General features: G+C 58.9%; 1 protein-coding gene across 22 annotated transcripts; it reads left to right on the top strand.

The window, feature by feature from the left end:
• Nucleotides 1-832: 832 nt before the first annotated feature.
• On the top strand, nucleotides 833-25,168 carry TTYH1 (tweety family member 1). Of its 22 annotated transcripts, none has more exons than XM_077981815.1 (16): nucleotides 833-1,070; nucleotides 1,200-1,719; nucleotides 5,445-5,623; nucleotides 5,768-5,859; nucleotides 7,609-7,720; nucleotides 8,523-8,743; nucleotides 13,364-13,459; nucleotides 15,962-16,034; nucleotides 16,595-16,670; nucleotides 17,271-17,326; nucleotides 17,534-17,626; nucleotides 17,864-17,956; nucleotides 22,647-22,789; nucleotides 22,920-22,965; nucleotides 24,566-24,649; nucleotides 24,814-25,168. In XM_077981815.1, exons 2-15 carry the CDS (start codon nucleotides 1,221-1,223, stop codon nucleotides 24,605-24,607), a joined length of 1,821 nt encoding a protein of 606 aa, XP_077837941.1. In that variant the 5' UTR covers nucleotides 833-1,070; nucleotides 1,200-1,220; the 3' UTR covers nucleotides 24,608-24,649; nucleotides 24,814-25,168. The 22 variants fall into 22 exon arrangements, 18 of the variants coding, with proteins under 18 accessions (XP_077837941.1, XP_077837942.1, XP_077837939.1 ...); XM_077981816.1 differs by having other exon boundaries at nucleotides 24,569-24,649; XM_077981822.1 differs by lacking the exons at nucleotides 833-1,070; nucleotides 1,200-1,719; nucleotides 5,768-5,859 and adding exons at nucleotides 2,107-2,111; nucleotides 2,835-2,970.
• Nucleotides 25,169-25,173: the final 5 nt, after the last annotated feature.

Consider the following 25,173-nt stretch of genomic DNA (forward strand, 5'->3'; position numbering starts at 1 on the left):
CCACCATCATCATCACCATCACAACTTTCATCACCATCACCATCATCACCACCATCACCATCATCACCACCATCACCATCATCACCACCATCATCATCATCACCATCATCACCATCATCACCAGCATCACCGTCATCACCACCACCATCACCATCATCACCATCACCATCATCACCACCATCATCACCATCACTATCATCACCACCACCATCACCATCATCACCATCACCATCCTCACCACCACCATCATCATCATCACCGTCATCATCACCGTCACCATCATCACCACCATCCTCACCACCACCATCATCATCATCACCATCATCATCACCATCACCATCATCACCACCATCACCGTCACCGTCACCATCATCATGACACCGTATCACAAACATAATCACCACCATCATTATCATCATCACCACCACCTCCACTACCACCAGCATTCCTCTTTTCCCTAGTCCTTTCTTGTCAATCTGGAGCAAAATATGGAAATGGAGTAAGTGGAGCACTAGTCTCCCTTCTTTCACTCATCCCAGGCCCCACAAGAGAGGCCACGTGTGTGGTTTTCAGATGGTAAAGTCTCATCCTGCCTTACAGCAAGAGGGGACCCCTGGGGCCAGATTCCTGAGCACCTAGTTTTGGCTGCAATAATGACAGTCCGGGTGATGATGTCAGGGTGGCCAAGTCTCCTCCCAGGGCTGGCACTTCCCCATCTATCAGTGTGGCATCGGAGGATTCCAGTGAGACGTAACATGGGGAGTGGCTGGAAAAATACTTTGTAACTGTACCGCGAATGCCAAGGGGCAGGGGTTCTTGTATACACGGAAGTAATCCTGAGTCAGTTTACAGGACGGGAAGGGCCCCTATATAGATGGCCAGGGTCCTTATGCAGGTAGAAGGGATCCTTATGCAGATATGAAAGCTTCTTATAGGGCGTGTGGATTTTTCAGTGCGTTCTGGAGTAGCCTATACACACAGGAGGGTTTGTGCTTAGAAGCTGTGTCCTTATACAGGTTAGGAATAAAAGTGGGACGGAGATTTTACACAAACACGGGCATCTTTTACAGGTGAGAGCACTTTCATACACAGAGGAATTTTTATCGGTGGAACTGGCCGCTCTTTGTAAAACGCTCTGTACTTACTAACGACCTTTACGCAGACATGAAGGTTCTCCATAAGGATAAAGGGATCATTAGGTTTTAGGGTGAAATAACAATATGAGTGGCCTCTTATGGATAAGGAGGGCTGTTTTCAATCGCGGTGCAAACCAGCTCTCCGGATGCCACCGACGCCAGCAGCGCGGTACCTGCGCGGGCAGCAGGTGGGAGCCGCGACCACGGTGGGGGCGGGTGGGGGGAGCGGAGCGCCGGAGCCTCCTGACTCCCGCAGTCCCCGCCGCGACCACCAGGGGCAGCACCGTCCCCGCCCGGCCCGCGCCTCCCTCCCCCCAATCTCCGCCCCCCACCCCCTGCCTCCCCCCCGCTCCCGCTCCCCTGAGCCCAGCCAGACCCCGCGCCGCCCGCGCCCCGCTCGACTCCGGAGGCTCCCGCAGCCCCGGCGTCCGCCCCGCTGCCCCCTCCCCCGGGGGCCATGGGGGCGCCCCCGGGCTACCGGCCCTCGGCTTGGGTGCATCTCCTCCACCAGCTGCCCCGCGCCGACTTCCAGCTCCGCCCGGTGCCCAGCGGTTTCGCGCCCCAAGAGCAGGAATACCAGCAGGTGGGACCGGGCGCCAGGGCCTGGGGGCCAGGGCTGGGGGCCGGAGCTCCTGGGTCCCGAGGGAGGAGGGGGCTGGGTCACAGATCTCCTGAGCTCCCCCGGAGGCTGGGGGCCGGCCCGGACTTTGGGGTTGTGAAGGGAGGAGGAGCCTGGGGCTTCCATACCTGGAGGTTCTCCCGGGACGCGCGCTCGCTCGGGGTCCAGACCTCGAGCTCTCTCAATAAGGGAAGGCTGGGGGCCTGGACCCCTGAGTTCATGGAGTGGAGGGGAGGGGGGGCCCGGATTCCCGGGTGTCTGATACCTGCCTGGGAAGCTGGCCTCCGGGGTCATCGGGAGGTTAGGTCTACTCTCCCTGCCCTAAAAGATGACCCAGCCCCACAGGATCAGAGCAGGTGAATATGTCCCAGATAAGGGGGGACCCAGGAGACAGCGGACCTGATAACGGTGGAGGGGAAAACGCTGGCTTCTGGGGTGCTGGGATGGGATTGAAAGTCTGAAATGGGGAAGGGGGCTCAAGGGGCTGAGTGCCAGGGCTGGAAAATGAAGGCGCGCTGGGAGAGAAAGCTTCCTGCCCGTCCCAAAAAAGAAGGGGTGGTCAGGACGCTGCAGGGGTGAGGGCCGAGATGAGGCTGGGTTTGGGGAGCCTCGGGATGACAGACCCGGGTCCCGAAGGTGTGGCCGGTGTGGGAACCTCACAGAAGCCGGAGTCCCTGGGGAAGGGACCCAGCTCGGGGCAGCTCCAACGGGCGAAAGAGCTGTCCTCTGACCCAGTTTAATTCAAGTCCTTGACTTTGAGATTAATGAGGAGAAAGGCTCGGCAGAGCTGGGCACGGGTGGGGGTGCAGGGAGTCCCGATGTGGCCCCAGGACGGGTCCTGGCCCTGCCGATGGGGCCTGAGTCCCTGGGCGCTGTCCTGGGTTGCTCCTGGGAAAAGGGGGCTGGGATTGGAGAGCTCAGGGGGCGTGGAGGGGGTCCCAGAAAAGCGCGGAGGGGATGCGTGCTGTGTTCTGAGCTATTTGGGTCATGGCTGGCACAGCCCTGAGCAGCTCTTCCCCGCCTGCTCCTCGCCCGCCCCCTCTCCCCACACACGGGGACCGCCGTCCCCTCGCCCACAGCCTCGCGATTACACAACGGCCACCTCCAACCCCGCTGCTCCACCGGCTCCGGCCTGGGCCCAGACTCACGCCCGCTCTGGCCCCGAGACCTCCCGAAGCCTTACGCGGGGATCCGCGGCCCCAGTCACCGCCAGAGGCACGGGTTTGGGGGAGCCTCACTCCGCCCCCATGGTCGGGGGTCAGGGTCAGGGTGGCAGGGATGCGCAGGCAGAGCCCCACAGCCGAGGGGGGAGAGGGGGACCCCTCCAGGGACGCGACCACCGTGGGCACAGCTGCAGACACAGCTAGGGCCTCTGGGACACTGGCCCGCGGGGAGGTACACAGCCACACACACACACTCACCCGCATATGCACAGGCACACACACACGCCCACTTACTGCCAGCACACTCATATGCACACACTCACATATGCACAGGCACACTCAGACACGCCCACTTACTCCCATTACACACACACTCTCTTACTCCCATTACACACTCACATGCACTCACACACATGCACAGGTACACTCAGACATGCCCACACTTACTTTCATTACACACCTGCACACATACATATGCACAGGCACACACACACGTCCACTTAATCTTATTACACACATGCACTCACATATGCACAGGCACACTCAGACACGCCCACTTACTCCCAGTACACACTCACATATGCACAGGCACACACACGCTCCCATTACACACTCACATGCACACACTCCCATTACACACATCTGCACAGGCACACACACGCCCACTTACTCTCATTACGCACATGCACACACTCACACACATCTGCACAGGCACACACACACCCACTTACTCTCATTATACACCACATGCACACACATATGCACACACACATATACCCATTTACTACTCCCACTATGCACTCACACCCACATACAACACGCGCATATAGACACATGCATACACTCACATGGCTAGACCCACTTACACATACACAATCACACATATGCACACACACACTGCACACAGTGACTCAACACACGCTCACATACACACATAAGCATTTACTCCCATATACAAGCACCCACTGCACTTATATATATATGTTGACACACTCATGCATGCACAGTTACACATACACGTTTATACTCCCATATACACACACATGCACACACACATTTATACATTTCACATTCACATATACACACACACGCACACATATATTGACTCTAACATTCATGTGCACACACACCCTCACATGCAGTCACGCATCCACACACACTCACCCACACTGTTACACACACACAACTGGACCCACTCACAGACCCAAGGAACTGTGCCCAGAACATGCAAATGCCCACAGATGTTCTCATTTGCAGACACCAGTGCACCCAGGAGGCACACTCAGGTGCATCCTCATCTCATGGAGACAACCCAAAGATAAAAACATCCAGTCTCACACCAGAAACACAAACACTGCACACACTTAGGACACACACACACCACTGTGCCACTGTGTGTGTGTGTGTGTGTGTGTGTGTGTGTGGACAAAGGCAGAAACACCATGGTTTAGGGGAAACAGCCTTGGCAAGTCCAGAAGTGTGACTCTGATCCCAATGTTGTCCCTCCAAGCTCCAGGGCTCAGTACAAACCCCCTGGGCCACTGTGGTCCTCTGGGCCTCTGGGACCGCACAGGTCAGCTGTAAAATCCCCGCCACGTGGACACCCTGTTATTCTGCAAGGCTTTCCCCACCGCAGAATGTTTCCACTGCTTGCCTCTGTCTTCCCGGGCCTGAGAGGCTCTCTCAGCCTCTGTCCTTGTGTGTCTCTGCTGTCTCTATAGTGTTCTCACGCTCTCTCTCCCTTACTCTCCTCCTCTCTGATTTGATCTCTTCCTCTCTGATTTGATCTCTTTTGCTCTCTGCCTTTTTCAGACTCATGCCCAAGCCTTGTCTTATCTTTGTCTCTTTTTTTGGTTGTGTCTTTCTGCCTGCGCCTCCCTCCATCTCTCTCTCTCTCTCTGTTCTGTCTTCATTCTCCCAGTTTCCATTTCTGAGTCTTGCATACACACACACACACACACACACACACAAACACACACGTTGCCACACAGCCCCTCGCCCCGTCTCTGGGTGACAAGCTCAGGCGTAGTGGGGTGTGGCGCTTAGCAGCAGGGGAGGCAGTGAGCAGGGAGGAGAGGGGGAGGAAGCACACCTCCCCCAGCCTGGCCCGAGGCACCAGGAACAGGTGCCCCCACACCCTCACCGGCCCCCTGATCCCACACGATTGTGGAGGGGCCTCGGGAAATGCTCCATTCCAACTGCTGGCTGCAGGAGGAAACCCAGGCTAGGAGAAGGGGTGGTTCCTGCTAAAGGTTGCACAGCCATTGGAGGGCAGAGCAGAACTGCGACCCAAGGCTTGGGGCCCCCAGTTGGAAGCTCCCTCCAGCAAGCTGGCCCTGACACCTGGAACCTCAGCTGCCAGCCTGGGAGGGGCTGGGCCCCAATCTCCCCCAAGATTAGGCCAGGGATGCCTCCCACCTTCACTCTGACGTCCCAGACCCTGACCCCCAAGCCACGCAGGAAGGGGGATCTGAGTGTGGAACACGCTGGTGCCCTCGGAGGCCTGATGTCACCCCCTTCCCCCAGGCCTTGTTGCTGGTGGCGGCCTTGGCGGGCCTGGGCTTGGGCCTGAGCCTCATTTTCATCGCTGTCTACCTCATCCGCTTCTGCTGCTGCCGGCCCCCCGAGCCTCCCGGGTCCAAGACCCCCTCGCCCGGAGGAGGCTGCGTCACCTGGAGCTGCATTGTCGCCCTTCTCGCCGGCTGGTAATGGGGCCCCAGGGTGGGTGGGCGGTGGGGACAGGGCTCCCCAAGCTCTCTGCTGGCCTTCCTGGGGGTGTCCTCCGGGGACGTGGAGGAAGCAGACAGGAAGGAGAAAATTCCCTCATCCCTCTCCCCGCCATTTGCAAGCCCGCTTCAGCGCGCAGCAGGAAGGACTCTTCCATTCGATGGATGGAGAAAGTGAGGTTCTGGAGAGGAAGTGAATCAAGGGCAGCCATCTGGTGAGAAGGTGCAGGGCAGTCAGATGGCTTGGTTTTGGTGGCTCTCCCACTGAATAGCCCTGTGACCTAAGGGAGTGATAGTCTCCCTGGGCCTCAATGTCTACCTCTGTAAAGTGGGTATTACCGTCTCGCCCACCTCCTGCTGGGGTAAGATGGAGAGAAAGCACAGTGTCTGGCTTGCAGCTACTCTCAGCCAACGTTAACTGGTGATGTCTGTCATTCCGTCATTCACCAGCTCATTCATTCGACAACTATTTATTGAGTATCTACTATGTGCCAGATACTGACCAAGCCAGGCAAGGAGCCCCTCATGCAGCTTATGTTCTAATCAGGGAGACAGACGATAAATAGATACTCACCCTCCAAGAGCACCTCATCTGTGCCCAGACCTGAGCTGGTCTAATTCCTTCTCACAATAATGCTGCTGGATTCAGGGGTATCAGGCCCAGTTTCCAAAGAGGAAGGCTCAGGGACAGAGGGGAGGTCACCTTTCAAGGCCACGTGGCTTAAGAGGCAGCATGGAGATTCAGACCCAGGTTAGTAGGATCCCGTCACACCCCCCAAAGGGAGCTTAGGGGGCTTCCAATGTGAACACACCACCTACCAAGAGCAAGCTCTGAGCATAGCCCCCTCCCCAGCACAGCAGCACCCACAAGTTACAGACGGCTATCCTCTTCCACAGACGGCGGGGGGGCGGTCCCACAGGGCCAGCGGCCTGCCCCCAGACCCACAGTGGGCAAGGGGAGGGACCTGTATGGGTGCCCTGTATCCAGGACGCTTCCTCCTCTGGCTCTCTGGCGTGGGGGGAGACAGGGCAGGTGGACAAAGGCCCAGCGGGGGAGAGACACGGCCCCAGCCCCCGCAGCCTGGGGGGAACTGGGAACAAGAGGAGCTTTGTAGGACTCCAAACAATGGGGCGGGGACACTGGGCGTCCGACCCGAGGGATGGGGGTGGAGGCCCAGCCGGGGCTGGGAACTGTGAGGGTGTCAGGCTCCCGCCCCCTCCACTGCGGGACACCGGCCGGGGGCGGGGACGGGAGGGGTCTGGGCCCCCACATTCAGGCCCCACAATGGAGCTCTGTGTGTTGGCAGGGCCCGGGCGGGGGCACGGCTTCTGGCCCATCCTCCAGCCTCCCTCCCACATTCCCTTACTTCCCTCCCAGCTGGCCAGACGCTTGGGTCCCGGGTGGGGGAAGGCTGAGAGCTCCAGGCTCAGCGTCCCCCCCAGGAGATGGTGACAGCTGCCCCCTCGTACCCTTAGGAACCCCCAGCAGGTGGGGGCGGGGGACGTCTCAGCACAAGGGGTTGACGCTGCGGACTCCAAGGACCCTAGGGCACCCTAGGACAGGTGCCAGGAGGGCTGCCTGCCTGGCAAAGGATGCGGGGAAGGGTGTGGGGCAGGCAGTCATCGGGAGGGGAAGACGGCCCATCCCGAAGCTGGGTGTGACTGGGGTTCTGCTCCAGGGAGGTGCGAGTTAAATCGGGGGCTCCCTCCCCCCTACCACTCCACCCACCATTAGCATCACAATGACGTCCCTCCGCTGGGGGAGTGAGGCCTTCCCGTTACCTTGGCAACCGATGGGGGCCAGCCTGAAGTCGCCCTTTTCCCACGGGCTGGACCAATGGGGTGGGGCTGAGAGATGGGAGGGGTGGATAAGAAGGCGGGGTGGAGGGGATGGGGTGGGAGGGGACGGTGGCCCCCGGGGTCCTGGGACCCGCTGAGATTCCTCTCCCTCCTCCTCCGCTCAGCATTGGCATTGGCATCGGTTTCTATGGCAACAGTGAGACCAGTGATGGGGTGTCCCAGCTCAGCTCTGCGCTGCTGCACGCCAACCACACACTCAGCGCCATTGACCACCTGGTGAGGGGCCAGCGACCAGTGGGACCCCAGACCCACACCCGGATGGGCTCCCCACACCCAAGGACAAAGGGATCCAAACTCAGAGCTAAGACCCCAGGCTTGAAGCTTAGGACCCCAGATTCGGAACTTCATCCTGAGACCCACAGACCTCAGACTGTCCACCCAACCCCCTACCCTGGCTGCAAATTGAGGACCTCACACCCGGGCCCAGCCCTGGACCTTACCTGAAACCCCCAAACCACACAGAAACCAACTACCGGGGACGCCAGCCCCTGTCCTCGGGCCAGATCCAGGGCCCCAGATCTGATTGTTGGCCCATAAGCAAGCTCAGGGACCCCCGCCCTGAGGCCCAGGTCCCCGACTTGAGGCTTCAGCTCTGACCTCAGCTCCAGGATTCTGGGCCCTGGGGCTGAGGCCTGGCCCCACCTCCGGCCTTAGATTCCATGTCCAGCTGCAGACCCCAGACCATGGGACCCAGACTTGAGACCCCAGATTCTGGAAGGCAGATGAAAACTTCAGACCTAAAGCTCCAGACTTAATCTCAGTCCTGGGGCTGGACTCACTACCCTGGGCTCAAGCTACCAACCGCCCAGAGCTCTGGATAGAGGCCACAGAACTCCATGAACTTGATGTTGGAGCCCCTCCCCAACCCCTTCCCTTCCTCAATCCTCAGATGTCCCAGACTCCAGATCTCAGACACCCGCTACTGTGCACCCCTCCTTCACCTCTAAAACCCCGGGCCTTGACCACGGGCTCCCCCAAGGATGTCCTTCCCAGACCTCAGCCCCTGTCCTGTCCCCAGGTGTTGGAGACGGTGGAGAGGCTGGGTGAGGCAGTGAGGACAGAGCTGACCACCCTGGAGGAGGTGCTCGAGCCTCGCACAGAGCTGGTGGCTGCTGCCCGAGGGGCTCGGCGGCAGGCAGAGGCGGTGGCCCAGCAGCTACAGGGGCTGGCCTTCTGGCAGGGAGTGCCCCTGAGCCCCCTGCAGGTGGCTGAAGATGTGTCCTTCGTGGAGGAATACAGGTGAGAGGCTGCTGCTGCTGCTCTTGCTCTCAGTGCCAGCAGCTCTCAGACAGAGTCCCCGGGGGCACAGTTGGCCATGTCTGGAGACAGTTTTGGTTGTGACAGCCGGTGGGGGGGGGGGTGTGCACCTTCTGGCATCCAGTGGGTAGGGCCCAGGGACTGTTCAACACCCTGCAAGGCACAGGACCCCCCTCCCCACCCATCGGCAGGGAATGATCCAGCCACCATGTCAATTATGATGAGGCTGGCAAGGCTCAGTGGCTCAGGCCTGCAATCCCAGCACTGTGGGAGGCTGAGGTGGGTGAATCACCTGAGGTCAGGAGTTTGAGACCAGCCCGGCCAACAGGGTGAAACCCCGACTCTACTAAAAATACAAAAATTTGCCAGGTGTGGTAGCAGACGTCTGTAATCCCAGCTACTCAAGAGGCTGAGGCAGGAGAATCCCTTGAACCCGGGAGGTGGAGGTTGTGGTGAGCCGAGATTTTGCCATTGCACTCTAGGCTGGGCAATAGAGTGAGACTCCACCTCAAAAAAATAAAAATATGATGAGGTCGATAAACCCTGCTGTGGAGGGACAGATCATAGGACCCCATGGCCATCCTGACACCCATGTCCTCGCCCATTTACTCACCCACCCCCTCCATCATCACCCCACTCACTTATTCACACATGCATTCATTCCTTGACTCACTCATTCAGCAAGTCACTCTTGGACTCAGTCACTCCTGAACTAACCCAGCAGGTCACTCACTCACCCGTTCATCCGTGTGACACGTGCATTTTTTCAGCACTATTTTTTTTTTTTTGAGATGGAGTCTCGCTCTGTTGCCCAGGCTGGAGTGCAACGGCACGATCTCAGCTCACTGCAACCTCCGCCTCCCGGATTCAAGCGATTCTCCTGCCTCAGCCTCGGGAGTAGCTGGCATTACAGGCATGCGCCACCACGCCCGGCTAATTTTTGTATTCTTAGTAGAGATGGGGTTTCACCATGTTGGCCAGGCTGGTCTCGAACTCCTGACCTTGTGATCTGCCCTCCTAGGCCTCCCAAAGTGTTGTTCCGCACCATTTATTTAGCACCCTCTGGCGAAACAGGCAGCGGACCTACAGGTTAGGAACCTGCACTTGAAAGCCAGCCAGCCCCTCCCTAACCACGCGGCTGCAATCAAGTTACTTTGCAGGCCCCATCTGTGAAATGGGAATCGGGGCAGCGTCCCCCTTGTTAAATTGTTGTGAACTGTTGAGTTGGCATCTGAGTGCTGAGAAGGGCGATTGGCACAGGGAGAGCACCGCAGAGGTGCACGGGAAGTGCAGCCGCCCAGGTAGTGGGGCAGGGCAGTGAGCAAGTGGCAGAAATCCCTGCCACGTGGCTGCGTCCTCTAGGGGGCGCCAGCAAGGGACAAATGCAGAGCAAAACCGTCTGTAAGGTGTTGGGCCATGAGAACTTTGGAGAAAATTACAGAGGGGGCCGGGCGCGGTGGCTCACGCCTGTAATCCCAGCACTTTGGGAGGCCGAGGTGGGAGGATCACGAGGTCAAGAGATGGAGACCATCCTGGCTAACACGGTGAAACTCCGTCTCTACTAAAAATACAAAAATTAGCCAAGCGTGGTGGCGGGCACCTGTAGTCCCAGCTACTCAGGAGGCTGAGGCAGGAGAATGGCGTGAACCTGGGAGGCGGAGCTTGCAGTGAGCGGAGATTGTGCCACTGCCCTCCAGCCTGAGTAGTGGAGTGAGACTCTGTCTCAAAAAAAAAAAAAAAAAGAGGCCGGGCGCGGTGGCTCACGCCTGTAATCCCAGCACTTTGGGAGGCCGAGGCGGGCGGATCACAAGGTCAGGAGATCGAGACCACGGTGAAACCCCGTCTCTACTAAAAATACAAAAAATTAGCCGGGCGCGGTGGCGGGCGCCTGTAGTCCCAGCTACTCAGGAGGCTGAGGCAGGAGAATGGCGTAAACCCAGGAGGCGGAGCTTGCAGTGAGCCGAGATCGCGCCACTGCACTCCAGCCTGGGCGACAGAGCGAGACTCCGTCTCAAAAAAAAACAAAAACAAAAACAAAAACAAAAAAAAAAAAAAAAGAGAGAAAGAAAAAAAGAAAATTATAGAGGGAGATGAGGTGGAACAGAGTCTGGCAGTTCATCAGGGGGACTGAGAAGGTGGCATTTGGAGAAGAGGAGGCAGGGGGCTGTGCAGCGTCCAGGCAGCCACCCTTCCCAACGGCCACCATGATGGCATCCTCATCGCTTTGACCATTAGTAATCATTCATTCATTCATTCATTCATTCATTCATTCATTCATGCGACGTCAGCTGGGGGCCCTGCCTGCGGGGCATGGGCTGAGATTCGGAAGACCTTCCGGGAGTGGGGAAGGCAGACTGGGGCTGAAAAAGCTGGAGGTCAAGACACACCTGCAGGGCAGCAGATGCAACAGACAGACAGGCCTAAGTTTGCGGAAATCCAGGTCCTGCACTGTGGTCAGGCCCAGGGGCCACACAAGCCGGGCCTCAGCTCCTCCTCCTGGGGGAGGGCAGGGAAGTGGGGGTAGCCATGAGGGTGACGCCAGGGTATATTCCGGGTGCACCACTGCGAAAGCACCCCACACTTGGGAGTCCCTCGAGAGACAAATCAGGGGCCCTCAAGGGAGTCTTGCAGCAGGCGGCACTTGTGAGGCTGGGGGGGAAGCAGCCAGAGATGAGGGTAAGGAGTGAAGCCCAAGCTTGTGGGGCCTGCAGAGAATGGCAGGATTAACTGGGCACTTACTATGTGCCGGGCACTGCACTGTTGTTCCCGGGGGGGGTCCTTCCTCCCAGAACTCCATAGATGGTGGTGGGCTCCTTCCAAGGTAGCCGCAAGCCTCTTGTTCTCTGACCTGTGGTTCTTGGCCTCACGGATTCCAAGGAATGGGATCTTGGGCCATGCGGTGAGTGTTATAGCTCTATTAGAAGCCATGGGTCATGGAAGAGAACCGTGGAACCCAGCGACTAGCGTTCAGCTCGATTAGGACGAACCCAGGCACTGAGCAGTGCAGGAACAAAGGCAAGCCTTTAGCCCGATTGGGGGTAGCAATGGGCACCTGGCTGGATCAGGAGCACAGCAGACACCCTGCTGGATCCGGAGGGGTGGAAGTCAGTGGCGGGTCTGCGACTGCGGCAAATAGCAGTGGTGGACGGCGAGTAAAACTCAGCTCGAGCCATAACAGACATGGACCAGAAGAGTGTGCAGTTGCAAGATTTAATAGAGTGAAAATAGCCCCCATACAAATGGAGGGGATCCAAAGCAGGTAGCCGTTGCAGGCTGGAATGCCGGGGTTTATATCCCGATCACTGTCCCTCCCCCTGTGCCCTCAGGCAATGGATGATTGGCTATTTCTTTACTTCCCGTTTTTGCCTAATTAGCATTTTAGTGAGCTCTCTTTGCTACCTGATTGGTCAGGTGTGAACTAACTTGCAGGCCCCATGTTTAAAGGTGGAGGCGGTCACCTTCCCAGCTAGGCTTAGGGGTTCTTGATGGGCCTACGAAATCCAGCTGGTCCTGTCTCTCACTGTGGCTTGGGTGCTTGCACCTCCTGAATCGTGGTGGGCGCTTTGCAGATATTTAAGTATTAACTTTTTTTTTTTCGTTTTTGAGGCTGAGTCTCACTCTTGTTGCCCAGGCTGGAGTGCAATGGCGCTATCTTGGCTCACTGCAACCTCCAACTCCTGGATTCAAATGATTCTCCTGCCTCAGCCTCCCAAGTAGCTGGGATTACAGGCATGCACCACTACACCCCGCTAATTGTATTTTTAGTAGACGGGGTTTCACCATGTTGGCCAGGCTGGTCTCAAACTCCTGACCTCAAGTGATCCACCCGCCTCAGCCTCCCAAAGTGCAGGGATTACACTGCGCCCGGCCAAGTATTAACTATTAAATAACATCTCAGTTCCCTCTTTCCTGCTCAGGCTAACCTCTAAGTGTGTCCACGTGCCTGGCACTCTCTTAAGCACTTCTAGTCACGCATCCCACTTGAGGCAACATTCTCAAGCCAGTGGTGCTGTGCTCCCCACGTTGCAGGTGGGGAAACTGAGGAACGAGAGGCTAAGGTTACCCAGACAGAGTTACCCGGCCGGTTAAGCGGAGGGGCTGGGATTGAGACCAGGCAGCCTCTGCCTCCAGATGTCATGCCCTCAGGGGATGCGATGGGATCCTTGGTGCAGTCTGAGAAGGAATATCTCCACTCTGCAGGGCGTGGTCGGGGATGGGGAGCTCGGAGAGGACACATCACATGTCCCTGGTCCAGGGCATGTGTGTGCGGCCCAGCCAGGGGATAGTCCCAGGTGCTCAGGACCTGTATTCTAAACCTCTCCAGTGACCCATCTCCTGATGAGCCCATTTCACAGATGAGCTGGGCTGTGGCCCAGACACAGTAAATAGCAGGAGGCTGAGCTTGGAGGGTAGTGAATGTGAGGCTGAGCTGGGGGTGCGGAATGAACGTTGGTGGCGGGGTTGCTGTTCCGCCAGGGTGCCTGGAGGCAGGTTTGTGGTTTCAGCCCTACCATCTCGGTGAACGTTGGTGGCGGGGTTGCTGTTCTGCCGGGGTGCCTGGAGGCAGGTTTGTGGTTTCAGCCCTACCATCTCCCCTCCCAGGTGGCTGGCCTATGTCCTCTTGCTGCTCCTGGAGCTGCTGGTCTGCCTCTTCACCCTCCTGGGCCTGGCGAAGCAGAGCAAGTGGCTGGTGATCGTGTAAGTGTAGGCAGTAGGGGTTCCCCAGTGCGTGCCTGGCACTCTCCTGGCAGGCAGGACCTCAGTCTTACAACTGTCCTACACGGAGGACGGTGGTCCTTCAGGGCTGGGTACACACGAAGAAAAGAGAGTCAGAGTAGCCCAGGAGGGAGGCAGAGACAGACCTGAAAACAGGCAGCCCTCACAGTATGAAGTATGCTGGAATCATGGCAGAAATAATCATTGTGTTTGCAATAAACATGAGGATGAGACCAGGCGCTGTGGCCCACGCCTGTAGTCCCAGCACTTTGGGAGGCCGAGCTGGGTGGATCATGAGGTCAGGAGTTCGAGACCAGCCTGACCAACATGGAGAAACCCCGTCTCTACTAAAAATACAAAAATTAGCCGGGTTTGGTGGTATGTGCGCCTGCAGTCCCAGATATTCAGGAGGCTGAGGCAGGAGAATTGCTTGAACCCGGCGGGTGGAGGTTGCGGTGAGCCGAGATCACACCATTGCACTCCAGCCTGGGCGACAGAGTGCAAAAAAAAAAAAAAAAAAAAAAAAAAAGATGAGGATGATGATCTATTGAGGGTCATGCATGCTGATTCCTTCAGATAAAGGAGTTACCATAAGACTCCATGTGGCCGGTCAGGGACCTGAGGCAGAGGGTGGTGGCCAAGTCCGAGGCTGAGTGGCCCTTAAGTGTCGTGGCAGAGCCGCAGGACCACGCTTATTTCACAGATCGCTCTACGCGCCCGACACTCTTTTCTGTACTCCCTGGAGTGCCTCATGCCCACCCTGTGAGGAAGGTGCTTCCTCCTCCCTGTTTTTTATTTTTGTTTTTTGTTTTTTTTTTGTTTTTTTTGAGACGGAGTCTCGCTCTGTCGCCCGGGCTGGAGTGCAGTGGCCGGATCTCAGCTCACTGCAAGCTTCGCCTCCCGGGTTCACGCCATTCTCCTGCCTCAGCCTCCTGAGTAGCTGGGACTACAGGCGCCCGCCACCTCGTCTGGCTAGTTTTTTGTGTTTTTTAGTAGAGGCGAGGTTTCACCGTGTTAGCCAGGATGGTCTCGATCTCCTGACCTCGTGATCCGCCCACCTCAGCCTCCCAAAGTGCTGGGATTACAGGCTTGAGCTACCGCGCCCGGCCTATTTTTGTTTTTTATTTTGAGAAGGTCTTGCTTTGTTGCCCAGGCTGGAGTGCAGTGGCACGATCTCGGCTCACTGCGCCTCTGTCCCCTGAGGCTCAAGTGATCCCCCCACCTCAGCCTCCAGAGTAGCTGGGACCATAGGCTCATGCCACCACTCCCGGCTAAGTTCTTTTTTGAGATGGAGTTTAGCTCTTACTGCCCAGGCTGGAGTGCAGTGGTGCGATCTCGGCTCACTGCAACCTCTGCCTCCTGGGTTCAGGCGAGTCTCCTGCCTCTGCCTCCCAAGTAGCTGGGATCACAGGCATGTGCCACCATATCTGGCTAAGTTTGTATTTTTAGTAGAGACGGGGTTTCTCCATGTTGGTCAGGATGGTCTCGAACGCCTGACCTAAGGTGATCCGCCCGCCTCTGCCTACCAAAGTGTTGGGATTACAGGCATGAGCCACCGCGCCTGGCCTAAGTTTTGCATATTTTTGTAGAGATGGAGTCTCGCTATGTTGCCCAGGCTGGTCTCGATCTCCTGGCCTCAAGTGATCTGCCTGCCTCAGCCTTCCAAAGTGCTGGGTTTACAGGCACAAGCTACCATACCCGGCCCTTCTCCCTGTTTAACAGAGGGAGAGACTGAAGATCAGAGAGGCTGGGCCACTTGCTCAGGGCCACACAGCTAGAAGTGCCAGAGCTGGGATTTGAACCAGGCAGGCCATTCCCATTGGAGGAGTCCCTGCATCCTCTCTGGCCCTGGTGGGGTGGGGCGGAGTTGAACTCGTGCCTCCATTGTCCCTGAGAGAGTGGGAGAGACCCTGCGAAGGTTTGCAGACAGGTAAACCTAGCCAACACGGGGCAAGTCTGGGACTGGAGGCCAGGCCTTCAGTTTGGGGACCCCTGGGTGCCCTTCCTGCTTGTTGGTCACCCTACCAGTGCTGACACGCCCCCTGCACCCCTCCCCACCTGGAAAGTCCAGAGACTTTCAGATTTCAGCCCTGGAACTGTCTCCCATTCTCAGAGGAGACAGGGCAGAGCCAGAGGCTGACCAGGCTGTGGGTGGACTTGGGAACCTTCAGGGGAAGTGAGCCCAGAGGTGAGCAGTCACCGTCTCAGGGTCCTGGAGCTGGGATCCAAGCCATGACCCCCTAGCCCAGGGCCCTGCTCATACCCCACACCCTGCTCATCTGGGCAGGAGCCAGATGTCCAGCTGGACGTCAGCAGCCACCGGCCCACCCCCCACCACCGAACTTCTGTGTCCCTAATTCTGATCCTCCAGGCTCCAGAGGTGGGTGTGGGTAGGGGGGGCGGCTGTGATGGGATTTGGGGTGTGGAAAGAGGCTAGGCTAGGAGATTAAGAACCCCAGGCTGATCCTCCCTCCCCCACTCTAGGATGACGGTCATGAGTCTCCTGGTTCTTGTCCTGAGCTGGGGCTCCATGGGCCTGGAGGCAGCCACGGCTGTGGTGAGCGCCGGGGCTGGGCCATTGGGGGCCTGGAGATTTCAACTTCTGGATCCTGGGATGGCATGGCTTAGCAGAGAAAGGAATTGGGGGGCACGATCACAGCTCTGAGGTTTAGGGCTGGTTTTCTGGGTCCTGAGTGGGTACAGGTTGGTGTCCTGGACGCTTAGGCTGTAATGGAGGAGGGGCTGGAAGCCTGGATTCCTAGGAACGAGTGAGGAGGGGCTGGGGGTCTGGACTCCTGGGTGCGAGGGAGGAGAGGCTGGGGGCCTAGACTCCTGGGTCTGAGGGAGAAAGGGCTGGGGAGTCTGGACCCCTGGGTCTGAGGGAGGAGGGGCCTGGGGCCTGGACTCCTGAGTCTGAGGGAGGAGGGGCCTGGGGCCTGGACTCCTGAGTCTGAGGGAGGAGGGGCTGGGACCTGGACTCCTGAGTCTGAGGGAGGAAGGGCTGGGACCTGGACCCCTGGGTGTGGAGGGGAGCCGGGGAGCCAGGCACTGCGTGCTGTGGAAATGTGGAATTAGGGCAGTTTCAGGTTTGAGCCCCTTTTCTGCTGCCTCACACAGGGCCTCAGTGACTTCTGCTCCAATCCAGACCCTTATGTTCTGAACCTGACCCAGGAGGAGACAGGGCTCAGCTCAGGTGATTTCCAAGGGCCCGGTGGGTCCGCCGGTTTGGGCAGTGCAGGCCCTGGCTTCCTGAGGCCTCCTCTGTGCCCGGTCCTGCCCAGGGTGGGGTGGGGGTACAGCCCGCCAGGCGAGACCCAGCCCTCTGGAAGGGAAGCAGGGCTCCTGGCCACTCCCCAGCTCGGAGCCCTCCTGGAGCCCCGCCACCGCCCAGACCCTCATCCCTTCCGCTCCAGCTGGCAGCGCCTGTCCTGGTGCGCTGGAAAAGAGGGCGGGATTAATACGCTGGTGCCAGGAAGAGAGAGGAGGGTCAGGAAAGGGTGCTTCTGGGCGTCAGGAATGGGGGCTTTCGCCCCCTGGAGAAAACTGGGGAGCACCAGTAAGTCAGGGTTTCCCAGGGAGTACAGGGATGTGCACCAGCGCCTGCTCTGGCTGTGGCAGGAGCAGAAGGGACGCGGGGCTGGCGGGTCTCTGAAGGTAAGGCCATCTGGCTCCAGGAGGCCTCCAGAGCTGGGCTGAGGCCCCTAACCCTGCTAACCCCCCAGTCCCCGGCCTTCCCCCGGGAGGTCCCTGGGGGCCCAGGCTCATGGCCTCCTCCCCTCTCCTCCCACTTCAGACATCCTGAGCTATTATTTCCTCTGCAACCAGGCCGTCTCCAACCCCTTCCAACAGGTTAGGGCTGCGGGCAAGGGAAAGGGGTGTTGAGGGAACCAGAAATCTGGACTCTGAAGGGAGGGGGAGGGGCTGGGGCTGGGGCCTGGACTCCTGGGTTCCGGGGAGGATGCAGGCCAGGGGCCCGAGTGCTGTGTCCGGAGGAGAGGAAAGAGGGCCGGGGGCGTCGACTCCTGGGTCCTCCTCCCTCCCTTTCTCTTTCTGCAGAGGCTGACTCTGTCCCAGCGAGCTCTGGCCAACATCCACTCCCAGCTGCTGGGCCTGGAGAGAGAAGCTGTGCCTCAGTTCCCTTCAGCGCAGGTCGGTGGGTGGGCGCTCCCCAGACACGTGGACCCCAAGGGGAAGGCGGGAGGGGCGCGGTGGAGCTGTGGGGCATAGGTAGAACCCAGAGAACCGGACCCCTTGGCCGTGTGTGGGCGGGGCTCTGGGTTGTGGGCGGGGCCGCAGAGCTGGGCGGGGCCCTATCTTGTGGGCGGGGCCAGGGCACTGGGCGAGCCTGACGAGTGGGTGGGAAAACGACCTGTCCTCGCCCTGCAGAAGCCTCTGCTGTCCTTGGAGGAGACTCTGAATGTGACAGAAGGAAACTTTCACCAGTTGGTGGCACTGCTGCACTGCCGTGGCCTGCACAAGGTGAACCCCCTTCCCCTTCCCGATTTCTTCTCCCACGGGGAGTCTTGGGAGCCTCTGCCTCGACCCACAGAACTAGCTCCTTCCTCTCCTTGGACCCCTGCCATTGCGCCTGAGGATATCTCTGTATCCTGTTTATATGATTTATCTGTCCTATATCTATTCTCTGCCTGTCGTCTACCTACCTATCAAGCATTATCCACATTCCTTCCCTCCTCCCTCCCTTTCCCCCCTCCAACTCCCGCACTCCTCACTGGGTCCCCATCCCACCCTCCCCGTCCATTCCTGCCACCTTTTCCTTCCTTGTCTTCTCTCCTCTCTCCTTCCTCCTGCCTCTCCCTCCCTCCTAGAGGCTGCCGCTCAGTGAGTTCAGGAATAAGACTGCCTGGGTTCCAGTCCTAGCTCTTGACCAAGGGCAAGTCACCTAACTTCTCTGTACCTCAGTTAGTTCCCTCACTTATAAAACTGGGATTGCAAGAGTGGGCACCTGTCCAGCTCCCCTGGGGCGTATGCTGTTCATACACTGGACAGGCAGGGGCGGACAGGGTGCCCAGGAGGAAAGATATCTGGTGTCCTGCAGACTCCAGCTTGGGTTTTGCTGTAGGCTGCGTGGCCACAGGCAGGTGAGCCTGGCTGACTCTGCTTCCCACCCCTACCGTCAGGAAGGACGAGTGTTATTTTTTTTTTTTTTTTTTTTTTACTGGATGGTCGTGAGGATCGAAAAAAAAAAATTCCCTTATAAAACAGTAGGAGCTGACCGGGCGCAGAGGCTCACACCTGTAATCCCAGCACTTTCAGAGGCCGAGGCGGGCGGATCACCTGAGGTCAGGAGTTCAAGACCAGCCTGGCCAACATGGTGAAACCCCGTCTCTACTAAAAATACAAAAAGTTAGCCAGGCGCGGTGGTGGCACGCACCTATAATCCCAACTACTCGGGAGGCTGAGGCAGGAGAATTACTTGAACCCATGAGGCGGAGGTTGCAGTGAGCCGAGATTGCGCCACTGCACTCCAGCCTGGGCGACAAGAGCAAAACTCTGTCACAAACAAACAAACAACACCAGTGAGAGCTGTTCGAAAACACACCCGAGGATGCCTTTCCCCGGCCAGTCTGCCCATCAAAGACCGCACATGTGCATAGCTTCACCAAGTACCTGACCTTGTTGCGTTTCACAGGTGGTAACTCATCGATGACTCATAACAATGCTATGAGGAAGGAACTATGATTATCCCTTATCCCACTGAACAGACTTAGAAGATGAGGTGCAGAGTTGAGGGACTTTCCCAAGGTCCCACGGCCAGCCAGCCCGTGCACACTGAAGAGAGAGGGACCTTCTAGAGGGCCCCACCCTCTGCCCCCCACAGCCAGGCAGTTGCCCAGTCTTGTCCTTTCTGCTTCTGGAATGCCTTTATCCATCTACTCTCAATGCCCAATGCCCCTACTGCAGCTGAGGCCTCGTTCTCTCTCCTGGAGAAGGAAGCATGGTCCCTTCCCCATCTGTCCCCCCATGGACCCTAGAATAGGGCTGCCAGATTCAGCAAACAGCAAACCACTCTGCTATAAGTATGCCCGGTGCAATGCTGGGGAGATACTTACCCTAGAAAATTATGTATCTGTCCTCCTCCTTCCCTTCCCTCCCTCCACAAAGGGGTCCGGGGGGCCTGTATTCCAGCCCAGTTTCTGCCTAGGCCACAGAAAACTGCCTGGACCCCGGTTTATCCTTATGGGCATCTGATATTCAAATTGAAGTGGAAGTCCTGAATTTGATCTGGCAACCCTACCCAAAAGGGATTCATCTACACCATACCTGGACCTGAGCTTTCCCTGGTCTGGCTCAGACGGACCCCTTCTGTGGCTCCCACTGCCCCCCACCCTTCTGAAATTGGCATTCCGTAAAGGGAGTGGGGAGCAAGCACTGAAGCCATGTTCAGAATTGCCGACTATTGAGCTGGGAAAGGTTGGGCCCCCACCCAGCCCAGGGCTGCCCTGATCTTTTGCATAAGGATAAACTGGGGTCCAGGCACTTTTCTGTGGCCTAGGCAGAAACTGGAATACAGGCCCCCAGACTCCTTCGTGGAGGGAGGGAAGGGAAGGAGGAGGACAGATCACTCTACCCTCCCCTACAGCTGCACCATGAGAACCTGGGCCTCCATCTCCCCTGTCAGGGCATCAGGGTCCTCACAGATTAAAAACCAAGAATAAGCAGCCAGGCCGGGCACTGTGGCTCATGCCCCTAATCCCAGCATTTTGGGAGACCAAGGTGGGTGGATCACCTAGAGGTCAGGAGTTTGAGAACCGCCTGGCCAACATGGCGAAATCCCATCTCTACTAAAAATACAGAAAAACTAGCCAGGCGTGGTGGCGCACCCCTGCATTCCCAGCTACTTAGGAGGCTGAGGCACGAGAATTGCTTGAACCGGGGTGGTGGAGGTTGCAGTGAGCTGAGATCATGCCACTGCACTCCAGCCTGGGTGACAGAGCGATCATCCATCTCAAAGAAAAAAAAAAAAAAATAGAGGGGGCTGGGCATGGGTGCCTTGTGCCTATAATCCCAGCACTTTGGGAGGCCCAGTGGGGCAGATCAGAACTCCTTGAGCTCAGGAGTTCAAGACCAGCCTGGCCAACATGGTGAAACCCCATCTCTATTTTAACATTAAAGAAAAAAAAAAAAATCAACAATAAGGGACATCAGGGATGAGGAAGAAGGAGGGTGTGCGCCGGAGCCTAAGTGAATCAGCTCCATCTCACTTCTGCCCTTTCCAGACTGTGTGACTCCGGACAAGTAGCTTGCCCTCTCTGGGCTGCAACTTCTTTCCACCATTGCAAAAGGCAGCAGCGTGTGGGGGTCAGTGTCTGCCTGGCAGGGCTGTTGTGAGGATGAAGGACAGTGTGCATGTACCAATACTCTCAAAACAGAGCCTCCATTGCCGTGACAGGTCCCTACCCCTGCCCTCACTGGCTTAGTAACAGACACCCCACCTCAACCAGGTGTTCCTGCCAGAAACTCAGGCTCATGCCTCCCACAACCAGCTCCCTGCTCTTACCTCCCACAACCATTCTCGGAACAAGTTCTGTTGGCCCTTCCTCTGAAACCTATCTGGACTCCCACCACTGTTCCTACCTCCACCACTGTGCCCGGGTCCCCGCATCCTAAACGCCATGACTGCAGGGGCCTCTTCCCTGTCCCCCCTTGCCTACCCCCGTCTGTCCTGCATGCAGCAGCCAGCCAGCCGGGTGATCCTTTTAAAACACAATCCGATCAAGTTCTTCCTCTGCTTAAAACCCTTGGTGATTCCCCCTGGACACGGATTAAAATCCCTGCTCCTCGCCCTGACCTACAAGGGCCTGGGTGGTCAGTCCTGGATACGTCTGCCTCTGGCCTCAGCCCTTCCCAGCTTCCTCTGCACAGCCCTCTGCCTGGCTCCTTCCTGGAGGACCCATCCCTGCTGGTGGGGTCACCTGACCTACTCCCACCCTGCACTGACCCTCGCCCTCCTACCTCGTTGCACACACCACCCTCTGAGATGACCTTCTCTGTCCTGTTTACCGAAGTTTCCTGGTACTGGGGGCAGTACCACCACACCTGGCTAGTTTTTCTGTATTTTTAGTAGAGATGGGATTTCGCCATGTTGGCCAGGCGGTTCTCAAACTCCTGACCTCCAGGTGATCCACCCACCTTGGTCTCCCAAAATGCTGGGATTAGGGGCATGAGCCACAGTGCCCGGCCTGGCTGCTTATTCTTGGTTTTTAATCTGTGAGGACCCTGATGCCCTGACAGGGGGGATGGAGGCCCAGGTTCTCATGGTAGTGGGGGCTCTGTCAACCCCCACTGAGTGCATTAGGCTGTGCAGGTGCTTAGCATTCGGTGAAGGCCGTTTCTGCTGATTTCTTGGGATGACAGTCATCAGAGCCAGCATTTGTTGGCGTGTTGAGTGTGTATTGTGTGTGTGGTGTCATCCTGAGCCACTAGTTGGTTCTTTTATGTGCCGTTCCATGTGCTGTAGCCCCCATGGGCACTTGACTGGGTGCAGAGTTGCTGTTGGTTGCCACACCGCGGGAGGGGGTCCTCCTGGCATCTGGTGGGTGGAACTGAGCGGTGCTGCTCAGCACCCCACAACACACAGGGCAGTGCCGTCACCACAGAGAATGATCTGGCTCAAAATGTCAGCAGGGCCCAGGTTATGAAGCCCTCAGCCCTGGGCCAAGGCGGAGCTGGCGGTGGCTGGCCTGCGGGCGCCTGGTACAGGAGAGGATGCTTCTGCAGGGGGTGCCGCTGCCGGGACGCAGAAGGGAAACAGGAGGGGCAGTTCTCAGGTTCCGGGGCAGATGAAGATGGAGGAGAGGGCCCAGGGCTGGTGGGAGATGCTGGACCGGTTCTGGATGTGGGGTGCTGGTGGGGAAGGATCCATGTGAAAGGGAGATGGGGACCTGCAATGACACGGGGTTGGGGGGGGGTGTGCAACTCAGGAGACGCCAAGTCTGGAGTCTGTGCAATTCATTCCTGAGTGCCAGGCCTATCACACCAACGACCCCACCGTATTCTCAGAACCGCCCTTTGACAGGGGAAACTGAGTCACAGAGCAGTCGGCTGACGTGTGCAGTACCACAGCTGGGAGGACAGCCAGACTGGTGTGCACAGTGTGTGCTGGTGGGGGAGGGGGTGGGGGCACGGCCCGATGACGCCCTCCCCTCAGGACTACGGCGCAGCCCTGCGGGGCCTGTGCGAAGACGCCCTGGAAGGCCTGCTCTTCCTGCTGCTCTTCTCCCTGCTGTCCGCGGGAGCACTGGCCACCGCGCTCTGCAGCCTGCCCCGCGCCTGGGCCCTCTTCCCACCCAGGTCAGGAGCGGGGGAGGGCAGGGTCCTGGGGAGCGGGGGCAGCACCTGGGGACCGTGGTTGGGGTGGGGGGTGCAGCCTCCTGATGGGTCCCCATCCCGCCTCTCTGCCATGCCCCGCATCAAACCCCAGTGACGACTACGATGACACAGACGATGACGACCCTTTCAACCCGCAGGTACTGGACGCCCGGGTCTGAGAGAGGAGGGGCTGGGGGAGGAGGGGCTGGGGGAGGAGGGGCTGGGCCTGGACTCCCGGGTCTGAGGGAGGAGGGGCCGGGGGTCTGGACTCCTGGGTCTGAGGGAGGAGGGGCTGGGGGGCCTGGACTCCTGGGTCTGAGGGAGGAGGGGCTGGGCCTGGACTCCTGGGTCTGAGGGAGGAGGGGCCGGGGGCCTGGACTCCTGGGTCTGAGGGAGGAGGGGCTGGGGGTCTGGACTCCTGGGTCTGAGGGAGGAGGGGCCGGGGGCCTGGACTCCTGGGTCTGAGGGAGGAGGGGTCTGAGGGAGGAGGGGCTGGGCCTGGACTCCCGGGTCTGAGGGAGGAGGGACTGGGGTCTGGACTCCCGGGTCTGAGGGAGGAGGGGCTGGGGGCCTGGACTCCTGGGTCTGAGGGAGGAGGGGCTGGGGGTCTGGACTCCCGGGTCTGAGGGAGGAGGGGCCGGGCCTGGACTCCTGGGTCTGAGGGAGGAGGGGCCGGGGGTCTGGACTCCTGGGTCTGAGGGAGGAGGGGCCGGGGGTCTGGACTCCTGGGTCTGAGGGAGGAAGGGCTGGGCCTGGACTCCCGGGTCTGAGGGAGGAGGGACTGGGGTCTGGACTCCCGGGTCTGAGGGAGGAGGGACTGGGGTCTGGACTCCCGGGTCTGAGGGAGGAGGGGCTGGGGGCCTGGACTCCCGGGTCTGAGGGAGGAGGGGCTGGGGGTCTGGACTCCTGGGTCTGAGGGAGGAGGGGCTGGGGGTCTGGACTCCTGGGTCTGAGGGAGGAGGGGCTGGGGGTCTGGACTCCTGGGTCTGAGGGAGGAGGGGCCGGGGTATGGACTCCCAGGTGTGCGGAAGGAGGGGCTGCAGTCCTGGACTCCTGGGCCTGAGGGAGGAGGGGCTGGGCCTGGACTCCTGGGTCTGAGGGAGGAGGGGCTGGGGGTCTGGACTCCCGGGTCTGAGGGAGGAGGGTTTGGGGACCTGGACTCCCGGGTCTGAGGGAGGAGGGGCCGGGGGCCTGGACTCCCGGGTCTGAGGGAGGAGGGTTTGGGGACCTGGACTCCCGGGTCTGAGGGAGGAGGGGCCGGGGGCCTGGACTCCCGGGTCTGAGGGAGGAGGGGCTGGGGGCCTGGACTCCTGGGTCTGAGGGAGGAGGGGCTGGGCCTGCACTCCTGGGTCTGAGGGAGGAGGGACTGGGGGTCTGGACTCCTGGGTCTGAGGGAGAAGGGACTGGGGTCTGGACTCCTGGGTCTGAGGGAGGAGGGATTGGGGGTCTGGACTCCTGGGTCTGAGGGAGGAGGGGCTGGGGTCTGGATGCCTGGGTCTGAGGGAGGAGGGACTGGGGGTCTGGACTCCTGGGTCTGAGGGAGGAGGGGCTGGGGGTCTGGACTCCTGGGTCTTAGGGAGGAGGGGCTGGGGGCCTGGACTCCTGAGTCTAAGGGAGGAGGGGCTGGGGGCCTGGACTCGGGCCTGAGGGAGGAGGGGCTGGGGTCCTGGACTCCTGGGTCTGAGGGAGGAGGGGCAGGGCTCCCACAGTACAAAACCAATTCCCACTCCATTCCCTCCTCTCCCCTGAATCTTCCAGCAGGAATCCAAGCGCTTTGTGCAGTGGCAGTCGTCTATCTGAGCCCCTCCTCCCTGCCGGACTGGACCCTGGCTCCCCTCTTCGGTGAGCTTCCAAGGGACACCCCCAGCTCCTACAGCCTAGCCTCTGCCCTCTCCTCCTGCCCTCTGAGCTGCTCCAGGCATGGGCTGCGTGCTTCCTGCTGGGTGGATCACACGGGGCAGGCCCTCCCACCTGCATCACTGCCCCATCTCTCCCTCTCTCCGCAGTTCCTTCCCTGGCTGCCGGAGGAGACCCCACTAACCCAGCCTGCCTGGGCTCTGACCACTAACACTCTTGGCCACGGACAGCCCGCACAGGACCGCCTCCCTGTCCTTGGCCTTGGGAGTAGCTGAGGGGGCAGACTAGGGAGTAGGGCTGGCAGGGGAGGGGGCAGACAGCCTCACACCCTTCATCCCTGGCTGCCGGTCCCATCCTTGGAGGGACTGAGCTGGGGGCGGGGGACATGAGTCCCCCTGCTGCCCCCGCCACATCCCAGTGGGCTCTGACCCCCTGATCTCAACTCGTGGCACTAACTTGGAAAAGGGTTGATTGAAAATAAAAGGGAAGACTATTTTACAAGCAGCTGA

The sequence above is a fragment of the Macaca mulatta genome, chromosome 19 (assembly GCF_049350105.2).
Source record: "Macaca mulatta isolate MMU2019108-1 chromosome 19, T2T-MMU8v2.0, whole genome shotgun sequence".
Classification (NCBI taxonomy): Eukaryota; Metazoa; Chordata; class Mammalia; order Primates; family Cercopithecidae; genus Macaca; species Macaca mulatta.